This window comes from Thalia democratica, chromosome 9, assembly GCF_965202585.1.
Source record: "Thalia democratica chromosome 9, ktThaDemo2.hap1.1, whole genome shotgun sequence".
Taxonomy (NCBI): Eukaryota; Metazoa; Chordata; class Thaliacea; order Salpida; family Salpidae; genus Thalia; species Thalia democratica.
Window position 1 is genome coordinate 27,476,299 of NC_139173.1, and position 27,613 is coordinate 27,503,911.

At 26.7% G+C, this 27,613-nt stretch overlaps 1 protein-coding gene across 1 annotated transcript; it reads left to right on the forward strand.

Annotated features, from left to right (window-relative positions):
* Nucleotides 1–1,201: 1,201 nt before the first annotated feature.
* LOC145845145 (cytochrome P450 7A1-like) lies at nt 1,202–15,265 on the forward strand. The gene is made up of 13 exons (XM_082952566.1): nt 1,202–1,229; nt 1,681–1,796; nt 2,704–2,753; nt 10,414–10,466; nt 10,684–10,770; nt 10,888–11,054; nt 11,220–11,314; nt 11,914–12,025; nt 12,280–12,450; nt 13,346–13,505; nt 13,708–13,813; nt 13,961–14,146; nt 15,073–15,265. Exons 1-13 carry the CDS (start codon nt 1,202–1,204, stop codon nt 15,263–15,265), a joined length of 1,524 nt encoding a protein of 507 aa, XP_082808692.1.
* Nucleotides 15,266–27,613: the final 12,348 nt, after the last annotated feature.

Consider the following 27,613-nt stretch of genomic DNA (forward strand, 5'->3'; position numbering starts at 1 on the left):
AAACAATCAAAACATCTATTAAAAAAAAAAAAAAACACTAATTAATAACAAAAAATGACAGTAAAATAAAACCAAAAACAAGAACAAACAAAGCAAAAAGAAGGTGACTTTACATAAGTTGTTTTTAAAAATAGGCTAACTAAAATTAGTCAACTTTATTTTAAATTTTATAATGTTTTTTTTGTGTTATTCTTTAAAAATTTTGCTATGTACTTTATTTCGTTTTGAAGATATGCGTTAAACATTGAAACTGAGTAAACGATACGAAAATTAGTTGTTTTTTATATTATAAATCTATGTATATATATGCATACTATATATTCTATATGTATATATACATATATATAGAATAATAGTGTTATTCAAACTTGAACACCTTTTACTGAGCCCACTTAAAGGGATTTTAAATAATTTATTGAAAAATTACGACTTTAAAAATACTGGCACATATGTTTCATAAGACTAGACCCTTAATCGTTTATATCTATAAATTTATCTAAACTTATCTAAATTTGTTTTAGCAGGTTTACCAATAAAAGTTTTCGCCGGACTAATTATTCTACACCTTAATTTGTTTGGGAAGTTTAGTTTATGATCTTTTAAAGTGATGTAACAGTGGTGTTGTGATAGCTTGGGAATCTTACCTTTTATTTTGTTCTTCATAACTGTTTTTTTTGCTTCATTATTAATTTTTTCGATGAGACTATTTTCCGATTTTTTGTATGTAGATGTAATATTTTCTAAAATTAATTGTTTATATTTATCCAGACTAATTTTGTATCAGCTGTGAGATTTATCTGCAAAAGCAAAAAAAAATGGTGGATCTTATTTCTTTTAAGTCTTTTTTAAATTTTCGGATAAACTATTTTTGGTATACACGAAATTTTAAATTATTTATTAACTCGTAAAGGTCATTTTCAAATTTAGTTAAGAGTTTATTCCGGGAGCTCGTTTTTTGTTGGAAATAAGCCGTCATAATCTGAAATTTTAGCTTCTGCTTTTTCATTCCTTAAATGGAATGCCTTCCATCTCATTTTAGTTATCAGTTTATCTACTTTTTCGTACATTCAATTTTGAACTCTTTATTACTACTACTTATTGGTATGCTCTTTAATGAATAGTTGAAGTTTATAGGTATTAAGTCGTGTATACTTTTGATCATCTTTTAAACTATATCATATGTATATAATTTATTAGAAAAATGCAATTACAAAAGTTCCAGAACATATGTTTCATAAAGACAATGAAAAATTGTCTTAAATCTTCAGCTCAGCTCAATTTAAATCAAAAAACACTTTGGCAAACAGAAATGCAAAAGTTATACAAAAAAAAACAACTAAAATTATTTAAAATTTCTTCAAGTGGGCTCTATAGAAAGTGATTTTGTAGTTTAAATAATCACTTTATTATCTACATATATAAATATATAGAATTAAGTTAATTAACTTAACACATCAAATTTTTCTTTAATAAATTAAAGTAAAACTTTACGGTGATAGTAAAGAATACTTTAGATCCCAACTATAAATCATGATTAACTTAAACTTAATTATTATTATTACTCTTTAACTTAACTTATAACTAAATGAAACTTAAGGCTACTTTACACAGACTAGGCATAACAAACGAGTGTTAAAATAAACGCCAACAAACAATTTAATAAATCCGCAATCCTCGCAGGTTTCTCGTACGAAGTCCACTACGACTACTGGTACGAGCTCTGCTTCAAAATTCGGCGGAAAGCGGGCTTCTACATGAACTGTATCTCGAAGGAGCGGGCGAGGATCATTGAAGAGGTTAGAAGGGACTTTGAGAACTAAAACGCGGTGGAAACGGAAAATTAGACTTTAGAAAAATTGGGTGTTGCAAAGGCAAACGTCCTATATATTTTTTTCGTGATGTTTAACAGTTTTTTATTCTTGGTTTTGCAACAAAACTGCAATAAAGGAAAGGCTCAACAAAGATTGTGTTTTTGTGTTCATTAAATAGTTGCTATTAGAGCATGTTTACAGCAAATTTGGTTATCATGATACAAACAATTAGCACAATACTCTTGATTGAAATCGTTTGAAACATTTTACTTTTATTGAATTAAATTTTGTCAACTCATTGTAGGTAAAAACTACTACAAACTAAATCTTTGGTTTACCGAACAACATAACGGTTACAAGCTTAAACAGTTAATTTGTTTAAATACTGTTTTGAAATTTAAGTGACACAAATTGCTTCTAATCTGTAGAAATTGAAGGAAATAAAAAACAATTTTTTTTAAAGACTTCTGTATTGAACCAACTAAATTATAACTCAGTGTTTTATATAGGTGAGTTTATAATTTTAAGAATAGAAATGTATTAATCTTTATTGTTTATTTACTATACTAAATTAATGTTAAAACACTTTTCTAAAAAATATAGCAGTGAGAATATAATAAAAAAAACTTAAAAGAACTATAAACCGTACAATTATAAATTTGATTTTTTGTTATAAGTATATTTAATAGTTTTGTAAAACAACATCACGAAATTAGCAAAGATTTTCCTAGAGGTCGCTCATCAGAACCTAAAAGTTACAATAAGTAAATTTGAAGTACAGATATAAACGATTACAACAGCAAACTATTAATCAAAAAGTAGTAAGAAAGTGTGATAGCAATGAACAGTTATGAAAAAAAAATTAATAAGTAATACATATATTATGTCATAGACTATGACGTTAAACTGCATCAATATAGTGTACGACTCGATAACCGAAAGGTTCTTTCTTACACAAGGTCCTAGAACCAAACATTTTGACCTTTTTTTTTGTCGTTTAATAAACAGTACTACAATGACAAATATATGTATAAAACTCGTTAAAATTTTTAATGAAGTTTATCAGAAGAAAACTAAATTAATGGAAAAAATAATGGTTTTTAAACTTAATACTACATATCAGAAACCTAATAGAACAATGGATTGAAAAACATGCACAAACCAAAGCACGAAAACAAAAGAATAATTGGCAATTAAAAGTAAATAAACTTAAAGTGAGTAAACACAGTAGCTATTCCTTTTCTAATATTCAATGATTTACTCTATCCGTTTCGGCAATAACAATTTTCTACTTTGCGGTTTGAACAATTTTCCACTTTTCATAGTATTGAATTATTAACTTTATGGATAATATGCTATCCAGTTTCTAAATACTCAATTTTATTTAATATAGTTTGAAAATTATAATAATGCTCGAGATTTTTTTGACAGTGTGTTTGTTTTGTTTCCATCTAGTTTTAAATGAAATACCAGTTGAGCCGATATATTTCTTTTAAACATCTTTATTTCTGATTGCTTATATAATAGATGTAAGCTGTATAAAACGTGTTTGTTGTTTAAACACAGAAGATTCTTGGTCGTTTTGGTTTGCAGACTCTTAAAATAAATTAAATAAAGTTCACTTCTTAGTTTTATTACAACTATTTTTGTCTGTGGGGCAGTTGAAAGTTGAGATAAAAGTTTTATTACTGCTCATAATAAAGCTTTAAAACATTTAGTATTTGTATTAAAAAAATTATACCTAAAGTATAAATAAATTTATACTTATTCATAATTGAAAATAAATGAGACAAAATACTTTTATTATAATTATAATTACTTATATTTAAATATAACATGTCGATATTTACTAAAACTTTTAAATATTATTTAATTTAAATAGCAATACATACACATGTGGTTTGAGTTACGTATCCAATAGCGTTTTAGGAAATGTATTATTTGGTAGCTGTCAAATTTGCACGAGCGTACAAAATTGCACGAAGATACTTTTGCACGAAGGGTCACTTTTGGACGGAGAAATCTTAGCACGGGTTAATTTATTTTTTATTTAATTTTTAGTTCTTTAACTAATTTTGTTTTATTTTTTATTTAACTATCAATGTTACCTCTAACCCTTACTCTCGGTCGGTAAGTTATTTTTATTTTTTTTACTATAACTGTTACCCCTTATCCTTACCCTCGGTCGGTAGTTTTTTTTTTTAATTTTGTTTATGTAATAATTCTGTTTTTACTATCATTGTTACCCCTACCCCTCACCCTCGGTTAGTAATTTTTTTTTTATAGTTTTTTAGTAGTTTTTTTTTCTGTTTTATTTTTGTTTTTTTACTTTAGTGCAAAAATGTAACTAGTTCAAAATTGATACTTGGTGCAAAATCGTTTTCGTGCAATCTTGTTCCCTCGTGCAACTTAGTAACCTTGTGCGATTTTGTCTTCATGCAATTTAGACCCGTTCACATTACCGTATTGCATCATTTAGTTTATTTTCATTTAAGCTATTGTTATATTATCTGTTTCGGTTTGAAGAATACAAATAAAGAGATCTTAACTACTGGAGGAAAAATAATAAATCTATTCTTTCAAGAATTTATTTTACAAACTAAGTTTTGGTCAAAGATCTCGTCAGTGCTTAAATAAATCTAAAAAGATATGTAACAGTCATGGAAAATAGCATATAAACAATTAAATTAAAATAAAAAGTTTTTTTTTTTCAAAATTTTTACTTACAAAACTAAACAAAACAAATATTATTATTAAGATTGAATTTAAGGTAAAGTATAAATTTTAGTTAAGCTTTAAAATTAATGTAGCAATAATAATAATAATAATAACTGTATGTAGCTTTCTTTTTTCTTCTAGTTAATTTTCAAAGTAAACATTGCTTAAACAAAAATGTAATTAATAAGTTAAGTAAGTTAATAAGTAATTAAATTATATTATTAGCCTAGGTAATTAAATTAAATTAAGTAAATTAAGTAATTAAATTATTGTTATTGATAGTTTTCCTTACATTGTTACTATTTAATTATAAAATTCAGATATTTGTTTTTTTTGTAACAGCCAGTAAAAATAAAAATATTTTGATGGAATAACGGCCAGTATTTATTTCTGGTTGTGATATTTGTTTTTTTAATCAAAATTATTTTTGTCTAACGGCAAAAGTGAGTCTATAACATATTTTGGCTTAATTTGAATGACTTAAGTAAGCACTTAAAGATTTTTTACAAAACTTATTTTGCTGTAAAAATGTAAGTAATGTTGAACATTAGTGAACACAGCAAAAAGTTTAGTATTTTTAGCATGTAATCATTCAACAAGTTACACCAGACTTTAGACAGTAACAAACATTTAACTGATTTAAATGAGACTTAAAAGGTAGTTAAAAACATCTAAAGTTCTTTAAAAAGTTTATTTTGATTCAATTTATGTTTGCAAGGAATAAGTAATATAGTTTGATTTTATATTTGTTTATTTGATATGTTTAAAGCTGATAAAAAGTTTAACTGTACAGTTTTATTTAAACATAGTAAGATTAAGAGTCAAGACTGCTAAGTCATAAAAAACAGTTGTGTTAGTGATTTATTAACTTATTTTCAATTAAACACTAGTAAACAACTAGTTTTTAGCTTTTTTCAACTAGAACTAGGGCGTTTGAACTTACAATAACAGCTAAGTAAACTTTTCTACTGCATCCAGCCAATCACTTTCAATACTGTATACAGTAGGCTTTTATTTGGAAAAAGTAACACAATGTAAAGTGTATATATTTAGTATCACTTACAGAAAAATTATAATAAGATCTTTCTTACTGTGTATATGAGGAGCAATAAACTCAAAGGTACAATCTAAGTCAAGCGAAAGCAGTAGTTCACTTTCACAACATTTAGATGTAGCAGGGGTTGGCAAACTGCGGCCCGCGATCTCTTTTTTTTGAATGGAATGCGGCCCGCGAGAATAAATTTTGCGGCCTGCGAGCATGTAAATATGGCCCGCTCAGCAAAATTAAAATTTAGGTGAATTTTATTTTTGGTTATTTGGTTTAAACTGATTAAAATCGTTTTAAGTCCCTGTATAACATTTGCTTTGACTTAAAATTGACAAAAAGACAGATTAGCATTTTACAAGTAATCTTTTTATCAGTTTAGCAACAACTTCTATATCACACCAGCAAGTTATTAGCTGAAAAAAGAAGCTTGGATCCAGCTAGTTGTTTATATAATACCGATTTAGTAAATAAACCAAATGCAAATGTTTTCTATTGTGTACATTATATTAGTAATGCACAGTATCTAACTAAAATGTCATTCTTTACAGTTTAGGTATTTTGTTTAACATGTAATTAATACCTAAGTTTTTTTATAAATGTTTTATCACACTAAGTTATCACTATGTGTGCACAAAAACGTTTAAAAACATAATGAAAAAAAAGCTTAGTTTATTCTGCTTTTGACACATTTTGATTTTTTAGAAGTTTTGTGCGCATTTTAAATTAGTTACTATGCACACCGATGTACACAGATGTTTAAAACCATTTTTTAAACCATTTTTTTTCAATACTTAAGTTAAATAAAGTGAAGTTTATTCATATACTTATATTATTAGTTTTCTAATTAAAAAATATTAGTGTTTACAAACACATTTAAAATAGCATATATGCAGAAATTAAAACTTTTTTTGATATGTACATTGATAGGTATACAATTTTTTTTGTCAAACTAAAACTTTTTGCAAATCAAATTTATTTCTTTGCTTTGCACACTAATATACATAATTTATATTTTTTGTAACTACCTATTTAAAAAATATTTTATTTATTGATTTCGAACTTATTAAGTTCACAAGTTATTGATCAAAATAGTTCAATTTCAAGCAGTTAAGCAACTTAACATTGCCATAAACTTGGACTAAGTCAGGGTAGTTTAAAGACTTAAAATCTTAGGCCAATTGAGGAATTTTTTTTCAGTATTTAGCTTAAATTGCTTTTTTTAATATAGAATCTAAATCTGCATCGTCAGGCTAGTTTTTGGCAATCATTCAAAGAATTTTTGCTTTGAAGAGTGGTAAACAAAACTTATGATTTGTGTTTTGTTAAACTCACAGTTATGGTAATAATTATAACATATTTTACAATATAAGTCTTGCAGCTGCTATAGTTTGAAATATTATTTGTATCAATTTATAAGTGTGAACAATCAGTGTTGACAAAATACCTTAAACACTGGAAAAACTTTGAATTTGACAATTCGGCTACTAAAACCTGGAATTTGAGAATTTAAAAAAATCTTGAATTTTAACCAATTTTTATATGTAAAGTAATGAAACTTCTAATATACACAAAAAATCTACCATATAATTTTTTTTATTTAAAAATTCATTTAAAGTAGCTTAACATCATCATTTTAATTTTGCTATATTGTTTAAAGCAGTTTTTATGTTACCTTAAACTTAATTTTATACTTCAAGTAGACCCAAACAATGGTATTTTCAAAAACCTGGAAAGAATTTAAAAACATGGGAAAATTTTCTTTAAAATATTTGACAACCCTGGAAGTGTTTACATTCTTTCTAAGGGTTAAAAATAGCACAAATATTTTATGTAATGTTTGTATAACACAGGAAAAACATTTTTCACAAAATAAACTAGAAAAAAAGTTAGTGCTTATAAAAAAAAGTACTTTATTGTGGCTGAAACTTATAAAGTTTTTGGGGTTTGTTAATTTATTTTTGTTTTATAACGTATAATTGAATAATTGATGACAGCATATAATTTATGTGGTAAAAACTGAATGTTTTATTTAATCTATCAACTTAAATAGTAAATTTATATAAAAACAACTATTTTCAAAAAAATCTACAAATATTTTATTTTAAATTTATATTTTTTGGAGCATATTTAATTTTTTTCAGCAAACAAGTTGAATATAAACTAATTGAACACAAATTTTCATGCATATAGAAAAGTACTCCAAACAGTATGAGTATAAATTAATAACTTTGATGATTTTTTTGAAGATAATTGATGTTTTTATAATATTAAGACAAACACAAAAAATAACTAATTCACCTAAGGAAGATTAGAGATTTTTAAAGATATAAAAAAAACATTTAATAAGTTATTTTTAAATTAATAGCTTGTTTATTATTTTAGTTTGAAGTACATTTACTTGTTAATGATTGTTTAGTTATAGTTTTATTTTGTTATGTGACCCATAAAGTAATTCGAGCTTGGTTTTTATAGAAAGTTAGGTTGCAAGTAAAATGATGAAATATTAAGTTAAACTTATTAACCGTGTAAAGTAGTACATAGTTTATTAAGACTTAATTATATTAGTTAATGTAAATTTGATTCCAAACTTTTTTTTATTTAAATACATAGTTTATACTCTATGTGTAGCTAAAAGCTAATTAAAATAATAAACTGAATAAATAACATAAACTAAAACCAAAAGATTATTTAAATGTCACTAAAACTAAAACTGCGGCCCGCAAAGATTTTTGAAACTTGTTTGCCTGCCCTGCGAGCACCAACTGCCTGACTACCCCTGATGTAGAATAAGGGTTTACCAAAAAAAAGATGTGCAAATAATTTTTTTTTGCTCACCAAGTGATTTTCAACTAGAAAAAGTAGCCAATGTAGCCTGTGGAAGAAATTTTAAGTTTTATTATGTTAACTTATTTTTATTTTTTTTGATTGTGAGTAAACTGTTGCCTAGTATGTGTTTACTTGATTTGGTTTCTTAGTTTTGTTTTGCAATTTTACATAAACAGATTTTAAATAATGTGGCCCGAGAAAACATTTGTCTTTTTTTTTTTTGGCACATAAAAATTCTTTTCAGCAATCTGTTCCGAAGCTCATTAAAAGCTGTTGATCATTGATAAACAATAACTAAAGAAAATATTTACATGTTAAAACATTTTATAAAAAACGGATAGTACAGGGTTGCCAGTTTACCTGAAAACCTGGAATTTTCAAAATTTTAAAAATAAACCTGAAAAAACCTAGAATTTTGATCTAAAAACCCTGCAAAACCTGGAATTCTTAATAATTATAACATTTTAAGTAGTAAAATTTCGAGTTTACACAAAACATTTATCATAAAAATAAAATTTTTTTGTCATTATAAAGATTTTTTTTTTAATATTTAAAGTAACTTTACAGTATCTTTTCAATGTTTTTATACGATTTAACACAGTTTCTTATTTAAAAATTAGCTTAAAACAAAAAGTAGACCCAATAATGTGTACTTTTAGAAACCTGGAAAAAATTTGAAAAAATTAAATAATGTGGCCCGAGAAAATATTTGTCTTTTCTTTTGTTTTTGGCACATAAAAAAAATTTTGGCAATCTGTTCCGAACCTCATTAAAGGCTGTTGATTACTGATATTCAATAACTAGAGAAAATATTTACATGTTAAAACATTTTATAAAAACGGATAGTACAGGGTTGCAACTTTACCTAGAAACCTGGAAAAACCTTAAATTCGACAATTTAGGCAAAAATAACTTGGAAAAACCTGGAGTTTTGATTAAAATACCCAGGAAAACCTGGAATTCTTAATAATTTTATCATTTTAAGTAGTAAAGTTTCTATTTGACACAAAAAATTTATCATATACTTAAGATTTTTTTGTCATCATATTAAATTTTTTTCAAAAAACACACCTGAAGTAACTTTAAAGTATGTTTTTAATGTTTATATAGTATTTAACACAGTTTTTATTTAGAAATTAGCTTTAAACTCAAAATAGACCCAATAATGTGTAATTTTAAAAACCTGGAAAAAATTTGGAAAACCTGGAAAAAATTTTGAAAAAACGAGTTGCAAACCTGATGGTAGCACTTAAATCGCATTCCAAAGGAAAGTTATAATAGTAGTACTATTAGTTTGGCAAAATCAAGAAAAAATTATATGGGTAGTATTTTTAAGTTCATGTTTCCAGTGACAACTGTTTACTTATATTAATAAGAGATGATAAGAAATAGTTATAAATTTTTAGACTAAGTGTATGCAAGTTTTTAAACCATCTTTTATTATTCAAGTTTTATAAGAACTTTTTAGCTTTTGCATGCTTCAATGCTTATTGTATGCTCAATTTTAAGCTATTTATTTACACTTTGTTTCAAAAAAATAGCATTTTTTCAAGTTTTGTTTTAATCAAAATAAATTGCATAATTGTTGAGTATCTAATTAAACATTTGCTTACTTTATAGAAGTTCTTTAAAATCACTTAGTCATAGAATTTTATAAAGCTTTACTTGAGTAATTGAAAACAAAACAAGATTGATTGTACTGAAAATTGTATTTTGATTGCATAGTTTGTGTCAAAAGAAGTACAATGGTTTTTCTAGTTTAGATATACAATTTCAATAACACTTTTATTGAACACTTAATTTTTATCAATATTTTGGAAAATCTCGTTTTATTTCGTCAATTTTGATTAAGTACTACGCATTGATTTTTATGTAAGTTTAAAATAATACTTTTAGAGTTTAAATTTTAAAATTTTCAAAGTCAACTGAAATGATACTAAGTACAACTTATGTTGTGAGTGTTTTGTTATTGTTGATAACAATATTTATTTATTCCGTTCTATTAAAAAGAAGAGCTGGAAAAGATGAACCCCCTATTGTCCCGTACATAATTCCTTTTATAGGTTTGTTTTACATTTAAACTGTAAACTTATTTTTCATACCAATATAATACTATTCATACATATATATTGAAATTTATTAATGGATAGTGTACTTTACTAGTACTTTAAACACACAATTTTGTGGCAGTAACGTAAAATCATCAGTTTAGCTTTTTATTCATCTTAAATATGTTTTACTTTTAAAAAAACAAAATGTGCTTAACAAAAACTTTAACAGGATCTGGGCTTGAGTTTAAACGAAACCCTATGGAGTTTTTAAAGAAATGTCACAAGAAATACGGAGAAATTTTCACAGTATATATGGGTTAGTTTAAAAACTGATTTTAATGAAAAGTTTTTAATTTTTCCAAACATAAGTCATACTAATTAGAAATTGTTACTCTTACTTTTCTAACTGAATTTGTGTACAAACTTTTCACAGGTGGCCGATATTTGCACTTTTTGGCCGATCCTTTCAGCTTTCAAGCGGTTGCTAAGGAGAGCAAAAATTTGTGTTTCAAAAAGTTTTTTGTCAAACCCATGAAAAAAATGTTCGATTTAGACCACCAAACAAAAAGCAACTCCGTATCTATAAGAAAGAATATGCAGGTAAAAAGTACATTTATCTCAGTTTTTGTGTTTTTAATTTTTTAAAAGTCATGTGATTATATGGTGGTTACAAAAAGAGCACAAGTAAAGATGATTCAAAATCTCGATTATTTTTTTCTTTATTAAGCAAACACTAAAAAATCATCAAAAAAAAACCTTACACAGGATGAAAACTTAGAAGAGTTACAGCAAAACACGATGAAAGCTTTGAAAGAAACATTAGAAAGAGAAGTACCTGAAGATTGGGTAGAAGATGGCTTGTTTGAAATGTTATTTAGAATAATGTTTTTCTCTCAAATAGATGTTATGTAAGTTATTTTTTTACTTCGTCTTTTTGAAACTCTATACATACAAAAGTTAACAACTAAAATGTTATGAATATAAACAAACTTAAGTTTTGAAAAGTATAACAAATTGTACATTCTTTGAATATTGTTTAAAGATACCCTATCATTTACTAATACTTTGTAAGCTGTTATGTTTCAAAATATTTATATACTTACAATATACAATAACTAAGGTTATTAAAAACCCAGAAAAAAAAGACTTTAAAAGTTACGAACTGTATATAAAAACATTTATTTATGCTATTTACTCGTATAAGTCGTTAATAATATAGATGTGAAGATTATTTGAAAATTAAAGCAATTACTTCAGTATTTTTTTAAATAAAACTTCATTCTACCTACGACGTTTCTGTATTCACATTTAAACTGAAAATTATCTCTTTTTACATAAACTAACAAATGAAAATTCAGTGAGTAAATAAAACTGCATTTTCAAAAATATTTTTTTTTTTAAATACCTAGACATAACAACTGTTTTTAAATGTTTTAAACACAATATTGCCTTACTGCAGGTTCGGTAGATCAACAGTGAGTGAAAACAAGGAGAAGCTAATGAGAGATTTTCAAACTTTTGATAAATTTGTTCCGCTTCTTGCAAAAGGCTATCCCCATTCAATGTGCAAAGTCGGTAGTTTTTTTTTACTTCGTACTCAAAGTGATACAATCCGGCTAAAAACTTAGATAAAACATAAAAGTATCAGATAAGTAATTTATTTGTTTTTACTTGACAATCAAATACAAACTTCCAAAGCTTAGATTGCGATTGACATTACTGATGTCAAATAGAATTTTCATTTTGATTTTATTTACTATCAAACTAGTAGTGCTTTCTAAAAGCATCATTTGAAGGACTTTAACCTAACACGAATCGATTTAAGGGATTCTTAGAGGCCAGGAAGCGCTGCTGGGATTTTCTGAATGTGAAAGAAGTAGAGAAGAGGACCGGAACAGCGAAGTTCGTTGAAGACACGATTGTTAACACGACAAGTTATGATGGAAGCGATTCGGATGCGACCAAAAACATGCTTGGCCTTTTGTGGGCTGCCGGAGTTAGTTTTTAATGATTTAGTTTCCTATGGAACAGTTTTTTTTTATTGTTAGCACACAGAAATTTCATCGAGTTGCAATTTGAGCGGGAAACTTTCATTATTCAAACATACTCAAGTAAGGAAAAAAAAGTAGGAGCATGTATACTTTTTTTATGTTTTCATAAGATTATATCATAAAAATAGCAAAATGCAAGTTTTTTTGTCTCTGGTAAAGTAGAGACCTCTAATTGTTTTTTTTAACAGTCGAACCTATAGTAACAAGTATTAGTTTATAAATTGATTAAAAATAACAAAATCCTAACAAGAGTAAGGTATGCAACTTTTAACGTGTGTACTCTAATTAATAGTTATGCGAAAAAATTTTATTAAGTTTAATTATTATTCTTACATTTGAAATTAATTTATAAAAACTGTACCAACTCGGATATAAGCATAATTCGCTATGTTGGTAGTAAAATTTGAAAGACACGCTTTTATTAGCTCGTTTTAAGTATTTAAAAAAGCCATATTAGATGTTTAGAAAATACACAGAGATCTTTACTTAAAAAGGATAATCAATACATTTTGTTCGTTCAAAAAATTTAATCAGTAAACAAGTTTTTGCTCAATGAGCTGATCAGTACTAGCATTAAAATCTAGAAAGATCAGAATGTTAAACATATCATCCTAGATTTTAATGTTAGTACTATACTGATGAGCTCATGGGGCGAAACTTTGTTTACTGATTAAAAATTTGAAAAAACAAGTTATAAATATGTCTTAATATCATACTACAACTTATGTTATCGGTTGTATACACAAATTTATTTTTAGTAAATTTTTCTTGTTTTAACTGTATTTAGAGCGGTAAGTTACCAACATTTTAGGTAAACAAGTTAACTTATAATATTTTTAGGGTAATACAAACTTAAATGTATTTTGGTCCATATTCTACATGATTTCACATGAAAACGCTTTGAAAAGTGCAAAAGAAGAAATAGAAAGGATAATAAGCAAATACAACAAAACAGATTTGAAATTTTCACGCAAAGAGTTAGACGAAATGACTGTTTTAAGTTGGTTATATTTTTGTTTTGAGCTAAATGTTAATGTTGATTAAATAGTTTTTATGGAAATTAATTTCGGTCTCATTAACTTTTAAACTTTTTATTAACTTTATACTTTATCAATAGAGATATTGATACTGCTAACAAGTGCAACTACCGAATATAAAATACTTAAAGAAAACTTTATTTAAAAATTGTGAAATACAATCAGATAGCATAAGTTACGAGGCGATGAGGTTGAGCATGAGTTCTGCTTCTCCAAGGCAAGCAAATGAACCTACAAGCATAAAAATTGCATCTACTGGTGAATCTAAAAGGTTGAATGTTAAACAGTAAAACTGTTTTGTTGAAATTTATGTCGTAAATTGGTATGCTCTGAAGCCTGTCTGTTTCTAAAAGCTTATTGACTTTTTTTTCTGATAGTTTAAATATAAAGTACTTACCTAAACTTTGATATTTTTAAGAATACGAAAAGACGATATGGTAATGCTGGCATTCAGACTGCTTTATTTTGACGAAGAGGTTTATGAACAGCCTGAAAGTTTCCAGTTTGACCGCTTTTTGAACAAAGATGGAAGTGAGAAGACTAATTTTTACAAGGGAGGAAGAAAACTTCAGAGATATTTACAACCATTTGGTATGGGACCAACGTAAGTTGCTTGAAACTTTAAATAAAAACAATTTAAGGTTGTTTTGAAATGAAGATTTAAAAGTAGTTATTATAATTATGCCTTTTTTCGGTTATTTAAAACTGACACTTTATTTTATATTTTTAAACTTTACCAACTTCTGCTTACTCAAGTACTATCGTTTGATGACTGTAATTTAACCTGCAAACTTGAAATCTTTTTTTTTGCTTTAAAATATGATCAATAACTTTGATTAAACACTTATAGTTTTTTGCTTCAAACAGTTTAATCATACTATTTTAATTTTTGATATAACAAAGCTAAGTCAAATGTTGCGAAAAGATTCGAGTATAAACAAAAAAATTAAAATGTTTTAAACGTTTTAGCAAAGCTTAAGGGGTTAAAGTACATCAAAAAAAGTTTAAAAAGAAGTGTACAAATGATTATTTTAATTTAAATATGTTAGGGTTAAGCAAGTGCGGCCCAAAAGTATCAGGGCCGTCAAGCAGACATATTAGGCCCTTGACATAATTTTTAACTTGAAAACAAAATTTGATTCACGAACAAAACAAACGTTTATTAACATAAATAACGTCCTTATATTAGTTCTCTTTAAACATTAGTGCCTATTAAATAATCATTATATTAAAATGAAACTAGACATCTTTTTTACGCTTGTAGTTTAATTTTTCAAGTTAAGCGACCCGCCAAAGCTTTTTTAATAAGTCCAGCCCGTAAGTTTTTTTTGTAAATCTGGCTTTCCAATATAAAATATTTTTTACTCCTGAATGAAAAATATAAAAGCAAAAATGTGGGAATTGAAGTTAACTTAAAATAAGTAAAATTAAAAGAAATATTTTAAATTGTAAATGTTGTTACAATTAAAACTGACTCCTAATGTGTCTTTATGCAGTTTATTTTTTATTTTAATCCCAACTTTTTTTCAGCAAATGTCCTGGAAGATTCTGGGCGTTGACTGAATTGAAGCAGGCGATCATTCTTTTTATTAAAAAGATCGATTTCGAACTTGTCACGCCTTCACAGGAGATTTTCCAGAAACAAGATCGCTTCATGATGGGAGCTCTGTCTCCGAACAAAGACCCTGTCATTCGGTATCGCAAGAAAACGGAAAACTTTTAAACTACACCTGGCAGCCACTCAAATGGTTTTCTATTACCAGAACTTTTCCAACTTGTTTTGAAAGGGTTTTTAAGCTTTTTTTTACAGAATAAGATTTTATCAATTTTCTCTGACATAGTTTAAACATTTTGAAACACTATTATTTGATTGTTTTATTTTCTCATAATAAACAGTGTTCTAGTAACTGTTATTTTGTTGTAATTATTACTACTATTGAAGTTTATTGTCATACGAAGGACGTAGGCATAAAAACCTAAGCCACTTAAACTGAAAGGCACTAACATAAAAAGAAAAAACAAGTTACAGTGTTAAAAAAAAACATAGAATCCATGCTACTACATGAAACTTTTTAAATATATAAGAAAATAAAAGACCTCAAACTCTTTTTTTTTTCAATTTATCCAGACTAATTTTTTGTTAATGCAAAAAAAATACTAACGTAATCCTTCAAATGTTACCTGACTGACAAGCTTAAATAAGAACGAACCCCGGGTCTCAGTCTACCGAAGGCTTGTAGTCTGATACTAGAGTATGCTAATGAAATATTCAAAGTATATATCGTAATTCAAAGGTACAACTGACTGTATAACAAAATAACTTTTAAATATTTTATAAGGCTAATATCTGTGTAAAAGAAGAACACGACAAGTTAAATAAGTTTTTTATCATTTGAGACATAACAATAGAAGTGTACCATTTTATTTAAGTACCATGTTGTTTTCTCATATTTTTGCATAAAAATACGTGTCTAACAAGATAAAAACAATTATTTTTGACATGTTTAAAAAGAAAAAGTACTTTCTAGCCAGAAGTAAAACATCAGCTTTTAAATACTTATAAAAAAGCAAGAAAAATTTGCATACATTTTCGGCGGGCTATCAGTACCGCGTAACTTACGAATTTATGTTTTTATTTGTGACGTAAACAATAGATTAATATATTGGAGAAATTTTTTTTCACACTTGAGTCATATATTTAAGAGCTGTTGTGTTGGTAACATGTTCAGTTTATGATTATTTTTTTTACTTTTTCTTAAATCTTATACAACAAAAAAAAGTATTAAGTAATATAGATAAGAATGAGTCAAAGGCATATTAAAATAACTATAAACAGATAATGAAAGAATTGTAGGGAAAGTATCTTTAATATTGTAAGCTTTAGGATAATGTATGTTCAATTTCTTTAAACAATTTAGTTTGTTTGTTGAACATATGTGTGTTTCCTTATATATTTATCAACATCTTTATAAATTTTTCTCTCTGTTGAAAATTTATAAGAAAAGTTGTATTGTTCTTCTTATAGTTGTACTTATAAATTGTTCAAAAATTTAAGCTATGACTTCTTGGTATTAATGATTTTTAAAAAATTGTTCAAATTGATGAAAGAGAAATGTTGAAGTTCAACCAACGACATTTTGAAAATTTTACTGTTTAAGTTATCTGCTTCCTTCTTACAAAAGTCTTATACACTGTTATAACATCTTTGAACAAATAACTTTGTTTGTTTATAAATCTGCATTTATATAATTTTTAATGATTGCATCTACGATTTTGATATCTTGATGTTTGAAATCTGTTATCTTTATGTTTTATTTCTATAAAGTTTCTGTTGAAAATAGTTTAGCACTATTCAGATGTTATTTTTTTCTAGCTTGTTTTTATCATGAAACAATATAAATTGAATTTAAGTACGACCTGATCAATTGTACTTTTGTTCATTTCATGTTGTTACATGATATTAGTAAGACAACTGTTGTTAGATGACAGTCTGGTTTTAGTCAGTTGGTGGGTACTGTTAAAAGCACAATTTACATTATCAAACTAATGATAATTTCGCTTTAATAATAGTCACTGTTTTTATTTTACAACATTTATAATAAACTCTGTAACTAATTTTTAGGTTTAACGCTTTATGGAAGTCTTGTTTAACGTTTAGTGGGAACGTTACATATTTTTCTAAAATCCCCTAATGTGAAAATTTTTATATATTTGATTTAAATTAGAAACTTATAGGTAGCGAACCAATTTCAAAATATCGGTAAAGTCCTACGCTGGCGGACACCTTCGGTGTCCTGGCTCCGGACTTTACCGATATTTTGAAATTGGTTCTTTAGGCCCCGTCGTTATGCTTACGCCGGTTAAATCAAGTACACTCTGTGATACAGGACCTTGCGTAATTAAATAAGTAATAGAACCTTAAGTAATTGAAACAGACAGTAATAAATTTATATTTGTTGCTTATACTTTGATTTGGTATGAAGATGAGTATATATATTACAAGAAAACGTATCTTACATGATAACTTCGTATCCAGCGATCAGTGTAAAATATGATTTTTGCAACATAATCATGAATAATCCAAAGTTTACTAATTACGTATACACCTAGGACCAAAATACAGTAATATAATACATTGACTAATATCAAACTTGGTACATGGCATCAAACATGTTAAAAAGCACTGCTTTGTGTACTTGAGCGTGAAATTACTAACTTAAAACAAACCAAAGTTTATAAGCATCATTGCTGAATTACCATAGTAACTTTGAGCATTTTAACATGTCTGCATGGCATATAGTGTGAATATTATTGATTTTTTGACTAATTATAGGACAGTTTTAAACATCAAATAAAACCGTAAACCATTATTTATAAGTGACAGGCTTATATCATTAGCAATACTTAAATTTTTATACGTTGTCTATTTAAACTGCCGTGAACTACATTAAGTTTGTTAATGATGATTTTCAACTCATAGGATGAAATAACTAAATTTTGTTCCATAAGTTAAATTAACAATGTGAGTAGTGTAACGGAATTTATTAGTCTAACAACCATTTTATGGTCACCATAATTTTCATTATTAAAACCGTGTTTTTGTTATTATCATCAAATTAAAATCTTTTTGAACGAAAACCGGACAGTTTTCAATACTGAGGCTTCATTAAACAAATCTTTAGAAAGGACAGCCATTCTTAATTAAGACGTTGATAATTGGATGAAAACTAATCAACTTTCAATACTTTGTTATCTTATTATAATCTTGTAAAAGCACATTTTTCGGTCATAAGTAAAATTAAATTATTTATATATTTTTTATGGGAAAGACTTTAATTGTATTTAAGCGGTGTACGATAACCGAAATGTTCGTACACCTTAGTAATCACTGTAAAAAGTTATTGTGCTCAATAGGCTTATTATTAATGCAAATTACTAATGAAATGAAATACTTTACTATACTAAAAATAAATGTAGATTTGTTAGATTTAATTCACGTAATAATGAGAAAATAGACATAATTTAGAAGCACTTTTTTTATTCAAAGATTTAGTTAAATATCTCCGGTGCACTCCGCGCTGATGCTTCTCTCTCCTCCTCCGCCGTTCTCGATAACTCCTCCCTCCTGAAAGTTTCTCCAATGTGCCGCACTTGTTGTTGAGACAGGCTTTAGCTGGAGATTCTGTTTGAAAAAATATTTTGTTAAAAGCTGACTAACTAGAAACAAACTTTAGATTACACTACAGTTAACTCATGTATTTATATTCAGCTGTTATCAGTTGTTACTTAATAATTCAACTTATCAGGGTTGCCACAGATCAAGCTAAGAAAAATTTCCTGACTTTTCTAAATCAAACACTTCCTTCAAACTTTTATTTTTTTCTAAGTTTTTGAAAATGCTATTTTTTTGTCCATTTTTAGCATTAAACTAAATTTAAGGTAAAAAAAAGTTTAATAGGATGAAAATAATAAAAAAACCATTTAATTTTACTTTAAATTTGTTTTAAAATATACAAAATTGCAATCTAAACCAAAAAGTGCTATTGTATACGTATCGAGTCTAAATTTCATTTTTTTCAATTTTTAAATTGTTAAATATCCTAGTTTTTTAGTGGTTGTTGTTGAAATTCCATGTTTTTTCAAAAATTTCAAGGTTTTTGTATTTGCCTTAGTTGTCAAATCAAGGTTTCTGGGTAACCCTGATAAATTTAAACAAAAATATAATAAACATTTCACTTAAATAATTTTTTCGTATAACTTAACAACAAAAAACCACGAACCCTTATTCATTTTTTATTTTCTATGGCAAATAGATACAACCCATTAATTAACTAAAAACCTAAAATAAAACTACTTACTTTCCACCGTAACAAATAACAGTACATATTTAGTAACATGTATTCATGATGTTCATTTAGTAGGCATTTAAAGTTATAAAATTCTTGTTAAAAAACATATAATCTATAAATAAACAATGAGGTTAAATTGTTACAAGTTGTACTACACAGGGTTGCCACTAGTTTTTCAAAATTTTTTCCAGGTTTCTAAATTACTTCCAGGTTTTCAAAAGTACTTATTTTTGGGTCTATTTTTAGTTTTAAATTAATTTCTATTGAAGAAACTGTGTTACATAGTAAAAAAATATTGAAAGTTCACTGTAAAGTTACTTAAAATTTGTTTTTAAAAAAAAAAAAAAATTTATGATGACAAAAATTCTTAATTATAGATTTTTTGTATCAAATCAAAATTTTACTACTGTAAATGTTAAAACTATTATAAATTTCAGGTTTTTCCAGGTTTTCTGATCGAAATTCCAGGTTATTTAAAAAAATTCTCAATTTCAGGTATTTCCAGGTTTGTCCAGGTAAAGTGGCAACCCTGACTACTTTAAACTGAACAAAACATCTTACTATCTTCATAATTTATGAAAATACATTCGTACATACAACCTTTTTATTTCATTTTTATAAATATTCATACATATAAACTTAAGTTTTGTCAAGAAGATTTAAAAATTACGAAATTTATTGTTTTGACAAGGTGGCTACTGGTTTGTTAAAAACTTGTTCAAATATTTTCTTATAAGTATAAAAAAATATGAATTCTTGGTAGATAATAGTAAATTTAACAAAAGTTGCTTTTAAGCTGCATATTATCTGCTTAGTAACATTTAAAACTCTAACAAGTTTAAAAAACATTTTAATAAATTAATTAAAATTAATGATATCAAATTTCAATTTTTATACATATATGATTGTTTAAATTCCAGGCCACCCTGTTATAATTGTATAAACTAGAACTGACCATTTCTGCCCAAGTAGAGCAACTGAGGGCCACACGTCTTAGTTTGGATGCAAGTGAATTATGTTTGGTCGAAACACTGTTCATCGGTACGGCTCCACGCATCTCAGTGCTGTACCTGTGGTCACAATATTACTTTATTTTAAAATTTTACAGTAAGTATTTTTAAAAAGAATGTGGTTCAAGCAAGAGTATCTCAAAATGTAAACAAAAGTGTTAATATTTATTAGATATTAAAAAACACTGACTTAATAAGACTGAGTTTACAAAATGCTTTAAACAACCCCTAAATATTTTAGTTCTGTTATTTTAGTTCTAAACTATCTGTTATAGGCCTGAGTGTGTGGCCACCCAGCATATATTTTGAAATTCAAAAAATGCAGTTTTTCGAGATTAATAAAATATTTTTTTGATATTCCAATTTGCATGGAATAAATTTTACTGTAATTTTCTGTGCACAAATAAGGTTAAAAAAGGTGTATTCGAACAGAAGAAACTATTTTTAAACATCTTAACTTACAGTTTTGAAACAACTACTATTAAGAAAATATTTAAAATAATACCATGCTAGAGCATTTGAAAAAACTTAGCTGATTGATAATAAAAACTGCAGTTGTTAAATGATGTGTAAGACTTAATACAGCTCTAATGTTATATTAAGTCTGATCCTACTTTACCATTTTGCAAACAAACTTAATTAAGTACATTATAAACAATTAAGGTGGCTAATGGTTTTTTGAAAAGTTTTATACAGTTTTGCTTATATACATTCATTCAATTACAAGTTTTCTTCATTATTCGTATGATAGAACAACTAGAAAAATAATTTAGTTTGAAAATATATAAGTTCTTGAAAAGTATTGCACTTTCAGTGTTGCATGATATTTTCTACTTTATAAGACACGTGGTGATTTTATTGAATATATAAGTTAATTTCCTATCTGCTTTATATTAAACCTATAAAACTTTTTATTTTTAGATTTTAAAACTTTCAAAAACTATAAAGTTTTTTTCTAACTTTTCAGGTCTCAAACAAAATGACCACCCTGTAACTATACAACTATTTATAAAACATGATGTTGTAAACTTTTAGATCAGTTTAGTAAAACAAGAGGTATGTCTTGTTATAAAATACTTTTCAAAAAAAAAAAAAACTTATTTGGAAGCATTATCACTGTCAAAGTATTCTTTAAACACAATGACTTTCTTAAAAGTATTAGAATTTTAGGTAGTAAATATTATGAAGAATTTAAAGACATAAATAATGAAAAACAAGCTTTAAATATATATCTTTGAAAAGAAAAATAATCAGTTGAATAAAAAAAAATATTCTGTACAAATACAATTTTAGATTGTTATAATTAACTTAAGTAACTTAAGAAAACTGAAAAAATTACAACTTCCTAAATTTTTCAAGTAGTCTGAATTAACTTGAGTAGCCCAGGTGTGTGGCAAACATGAGAACAGATCATACAATGATTGGCTACTTACACAAAAAATATATAATTTTAGATAGGATTAGTATAAATTGTCAACTAATTAGGACTAGTATAAATTGTCAACTAACTTTTAGATAATAATGATGCAGATTTCAGCACTGCATGTCCATTTGTCTCATCAGATCAGACAAAAAATTACTCCATTGACACAAGCTTCTATGAAAATATAGGAAATATGTTTATGCATTTTGTTTACAAAACCAATTCTCAAAAGATAGAATAATGTTATTGAATTTTAGAACTAGAAAATACAGCCATTTTGGGAACTTCAATAGGGCGAAATTGAAAACTTAGCAAGGCAGCCAGTATCACCTTTTCGAGATAAAAGTGTAACTATTTCAATTTAGAAAATAAATACAAGTCGTGAGCTGTTAAACAATTGCTGGGAAAATTTAACTACTTTGTAGGTTTTTAACTGAAATTGTTACTACGTTACTTTGATTAAACATTTTAAAGGTCATTTATTAGAGCTTATCTAAAAAAACTCGTCTGCTTGTTTCAAAAGTTGAGTGCTAATTAGAACTTGCTTATTTACATTATTGAGAATATTTTATTTTTAAAGGTTTAAAATCTCGACTATTTTTTGTTTTAAGAAAATTAAAAAAAACGAACCTGGTTATTGCAGTTTTTATTTTGTTTAGAGTAAGTATAAATAGATTACTAATTCTTTAACGCAATTAAAACAAATTGACAGTTTAATTCTTTTAAAACTGAGTTTGTAGAAAATGATACTGTTCAGATTAAATATTTTATGCGTGTTTTGATGAAAAAATTAAAATAAAAAGCTATATATTTGGAACTCTCCTCAGTAGACATGATTTAATTTTTCTAAATCTAGCTGTTTTAAAATACATTAGCTTTTGCGCTTAGATCGACAAGCGTCTAATATTGAACTTTAAAGCGCAAAACAGTATAAAGTTTAGTTCCGCTAGAACTTGTTTAGCTGCATTCATAACTTGCTTTATCATGATTATAATTAATTTCGTTTTAATACAAAGTTTAGTTAAAAACCCTTTGTTTACTTCAGTTTTACATTGAGAAAATTAATTTACATTTTTCAATATTATATATTCAACAATTAAACTGATTTGTTTTATATAAGCTAACAAATGAAAACTCAGTCAGTAAATAAAATTGCATTTTCTAAAACAACAATTTTTTGAAACTCTATACATACAAAAGTTAGCAACTAAAATGTTATGAATATAAACGAACTTAAGTTTTGAAAAGTATAAAAAATTGTACATTCTTTGAATATTTTTTAAAGATACCCTATCGTTTACTAATACTTTGTAAGTTGTTATGTTTCAAAATATTTATATACTTACAATATACAACAACTAAGGTTATTAAAAACCCAGAAAAAAAAAGACTTTAAAAGTTACGAACTGTATATAAAAACATTTATTTATGCTATTCACTCGTGTAAGTCGTTAATAATATGGATGTGAAGATTATTTGAAAATTAATGCAATTACTTCAGTATTTTTTTAAATAAAACTTCATTCTACCTACGACGTTTCTGTATTCACATTTAAACTGAAAATTATATCTTTTTACATTAACTAACAAATGAAAATTCAGTCAGTAAATAAAACTGCTTTTTCTAAAATAAATAATTTTTTTTTAAATATCTAGACATAACAACTGTTTTTAAATGTTTTAAACACAATATTGCCTTACTGCAGGTTCGGTAGACCCACAGTGAGTGAAAACAAGGAGAAGCTAATGAGGGATTTTCAAACTTTTGATAAATTTGTTCCGCTTCTTGCAAAAGGCTATCCCCATTCAATGTGCAAAGTCGGTAGTTTTTTTTTACTTCGTACTCAAAGTGATACAATCCAGCTAAAAACTTAGATAAAACATAAAAGTATCAGATAAGTATTTTTTTTGTTTTTACATGACAATCAAATACAAACTTACAAAGCTTAGATTGCGATTGACATTACTGATGTCGAATAGAATTTTCATTTTGATTTTATTTACCATCAAACTAGTAGTGCTTTCTAAAAGCATCATTTGAAGGACTTTAACTTAACACGAATCGATTTAAGGGATTCTTAGAGGCCAGGAAGCGCTGCTGGGATTTTCTGAATGTGAAAGAAGTAGAGAAGAGGACCGGAACAGCGAAGTTCGTTGAAGAAACGATTGTTAACACGACAAGTTATGATGGAAGCGATTCGGATGCAACCAAAAACATGCTTGGCCTTTTGTGGGCTGCCGGAGTTAGTTTTTAATGATTTAGTTTCCTATGGAACAGTTTTTTTTATTGTTAGCACACAGAAATTTCATCGAGTTCCAATTTGAGCGGGAAACTTTCATCATTCAAAAAAAAGTAGGAGCATGTATACTTTTTTATGTTTTCATAAGATTATATATCATACAAAAAGCAAAATGCATGTTTGTTGTCTTTGGTAAAGTAGAGACCTCTAATTGTTTTTTAACAATCGAACCTATAGTAACAAGTATTAATGTTTAAACTGATTAAAAATAACAAAATCCTAACAAGAGTAAGGTATGCAACTTTTAATGTGTGTACTCTAATTGATTGTTATGCTTAAAACTATCATTAAGTTAAATTATTATTCTTACATTTGAAATTAATTTATAAAAACTGTACCAACTCGGATATAAACATAATTCGCTATGTTGGTAGTAAAATTTGAAAGACACGCTTTTATTAGCTCGTTTTAAGTATTTAAAAAAGCCATATTAGATGTTTAGAAAATACACAGAGATCTTTACTTAAAAAGGATAATCAATACATTTTGTTCGTTCAAAAAAATTAATCAGTACACAAGTTTTTGCTCAATGAGCTCATCAGTACTAGCATTAAAATCTAGAAAGATCAGAATGTTAAACATATCTTCCTAGATTTTAATGTTAGTACTAAATTGATGAGCTCATGGGGCAAAACTTTGTTTACTGATTAAAAATTTGAAAAAACAAGTTATAAATATGTCTTAATATCATACTACAACTTATGTTATCGGTTGTACACAAATTTATTTTTAGTAAATTTTTCTTGTTTTAACTGTATTTAGAGCGGTAAGTTACCAACATTTTAGGTAAACAAGTTAACTTATAATATTTTTAGGGTAACACAAACTTAAATGTATTTTGGTCCATATTCTACATGATTTCACATGAAAACGCTTTGAAAAGTGCAAAAGAAGAAATAGAAAGGATAATAAGCAAATACAACAAAACAGATTTGAAATTTTCACGCAAAGAGTTAGACGAAATGACTGTTTTAAGTTGGTTATATTTTTGTTTTGAGCTAAATGTTAATGTTGATTAAATAGTTTTTATGGAAATTAATTTCGGTCTCATTAACTTTTAAACTTTTTATTAACTTTATACTTTATCAATAGAGATATTGATACTGCTAACAAGTGCAACTACCGAATATAAAATACTTAAAGAAAACTTTATTTAAAAATTGTGAAATACAATCAGATAGCATAAGTTACGAGGCGATGAGGTTGAGCATGAGTTCTGCTTCTCCAAGGCAAGCAAATGAATCTACAAGCATAAAAATCGCATCTACTGGTGAATCTAAAAGGTTGAATGTTAAATAGTAAAACTGTTTTGTTGGAATTTATGTCGTAAATTGGTATGCTCTGAAGCCTGTCTGTTTTTAAAAGCTTATTGACTTTTTTTTCTGATAGTTTAAATATAAAGTACTTACCTAAACTTTGATATTTTTTAGAATACGAAAAGACGATATGGTAATGCTGGCATTCAGACTGCTTTATTTTGACGAAGAAGTTTATGAACAGCCTGAAAGTTTCCAGTTTGACCGCTTTTTGAACAAAGATGGAAGTGAAAAGACTAATTTTTACAAGGGAGGAAGAAAACTTCAGAGATATTTACAACCATTTGGTATGGGACCAACGTAAGTTGCTTGAAACTTTAAATAAAAACAATTTAAGGTTGTTTTGAAATGAAGATTTAAAAATAGTTATTATAAATATGCCTTTTTTCGCTTATTTAAAACCAACATTTTATTTCATATTTTAAACTTTACCAACTTCTGCTTACTCTAGTACTATCGTTTGATGACTGTAATTTAACCTGCAAACTTGAAATCTTTTTTTTTTTGCTTTGAAATATGATCAATAACTTTGATTAAACACTTATAGTTTTTTGCTTCAAACAGTTTAATTATACTATTGTAATTTTTGATATAACAAAGCTAAGTCGAATGTTGCGAAAAGATTAGAGTATAAACTAAAAAATTAAAATGTTTTAGCAAAGCTTAAGGGGTTAAAGCACATCAAAAAAAGTTTAATTAGAAGTGTACAAATAATTATTTTAACTTATTATGTTAGGTTTAACCAAGTGCGGCCCAAAAGTAGGATCAGGGCCGTCAAGCAGACATATTAGGCCCTTGACATAATTTTTAACTTGAAAACAAAATTTGCTTCACAAACAAAACAAACGTTTAATAACATAAATCGCGTCCTTATATTAGTTTTCTTTAAACACTAGTGCCTATTAAATAATCATTATATTAAAATGAAACTAGACATCTTCTTTACGTAGGTAGTTTATTTTTTCAAGTTAAGCGACCCGCCAAAGCTTTTTTAATAAGTCCAGCCCGTGAGTTTTTTTTTTGTAAATCTGGCTTTTCAATAATAAACATTTTTTTTTACTCCTGAATGAAAAATATAAAAGCAAAATTGTTGGAATTAACGTTAAGTAAGAATAAATAAAATTAAAAATAATCTTCTAAGTTGTAAATGTTGTTACAATTGAAACTGATTCCTACTAATGTGTCTGTTATGCAATTTAACTTTTTTTAATTCTAACTTTTTTTCAGCAAATGTCCTGGAAGATTCTGGGCGATGACTGAATTGAAGCAAGCGATCATTCTTTTTATTAAAAAGATCGATTTCGAACTTGTCACGCCTTCACAGGAGATTTTCCAGAAACAAGATCGCTTCATGATGGGAGCTCTGTCTCCGAACAAAGACCCTGTCATTCGGTATCGCAAGAAAACGGAAAACTTTTAAACTACACCTGGCAGCCACTCAAATGGTTTTCTATTACCAGAACTTTTCCAACTTGTTTTGAAAGGGTTTTTAAGCTTTTTTTTACAGAATAAGATTTTATAAATTTTCTCCGACATAGTTTAAACATTTTGAAACACTATTATTTGATTGTTTTATTTTCTCATAATAAACTGTGTTCTAGTAACTGTTATTCTGTTGTAATTATTACTATTATTGAAGTTTATTGTCATACGAAGGACGTAGGCATAAAAACCTAAGCCACTTAAACTGAAAGGCACTAACATAAAAAGAAAAAACAAGTTACAGTGTTAAAAAAAAAACATAGAATCCATGCTACTACATGAAACTTTTTAAATATATAAGAAAATAAAAGACCTCAAACTCTTTTTTTTTTCAATTTATCCAGACTAATTTTTTGTTAATGCAAAAAAAATACTAACGTAATCCTTCAAATGTTACCTGATTGACAAGCTTAAATAAGAACGAACCCCGGGTCTCAGTCTACCGAAGGCTTGTAGTCTGATACTAGAGTATGCTAATGAAATATTCAAAGTATATATCGTAATTCAAAGGTACAACTGACTGTATAACAAAATAAATTTTAAATATTTTATAAGGCTAATATCTGTGTAAAAGAAGAACACGACAAGTTAAATAAGTTTTTTATTATTTTAGACATAACAACAAACAATAAAAGTGTACTATTTTATTCAAGTACCATGTTGTTTTCTCATATTTTTGCATAAAAATACG

Bases quoted from the DNA above. Each gene is read 5' to 3' on its own strand.
- LOC145845145 (XM_082952566.1), top strand. From the start codon at position 1,202: ATGCAATTACAAAAGTTCCAGAACATAT. The intron at 2,754-10,413 runs GTTCTTTCTTAC...TCTATTAAAAAG, and splicing joins TACGACTCGATAACCGAAAG to AAGAGCTGGAAAAGATGAAC. The intron at 11,055-11,219 runs GTAAAAAGTACA...AACCTTACACAG, and splicing joins CTATAAGAAAGAATATGCAG to GATGAAAACTTAGAAGAGTT.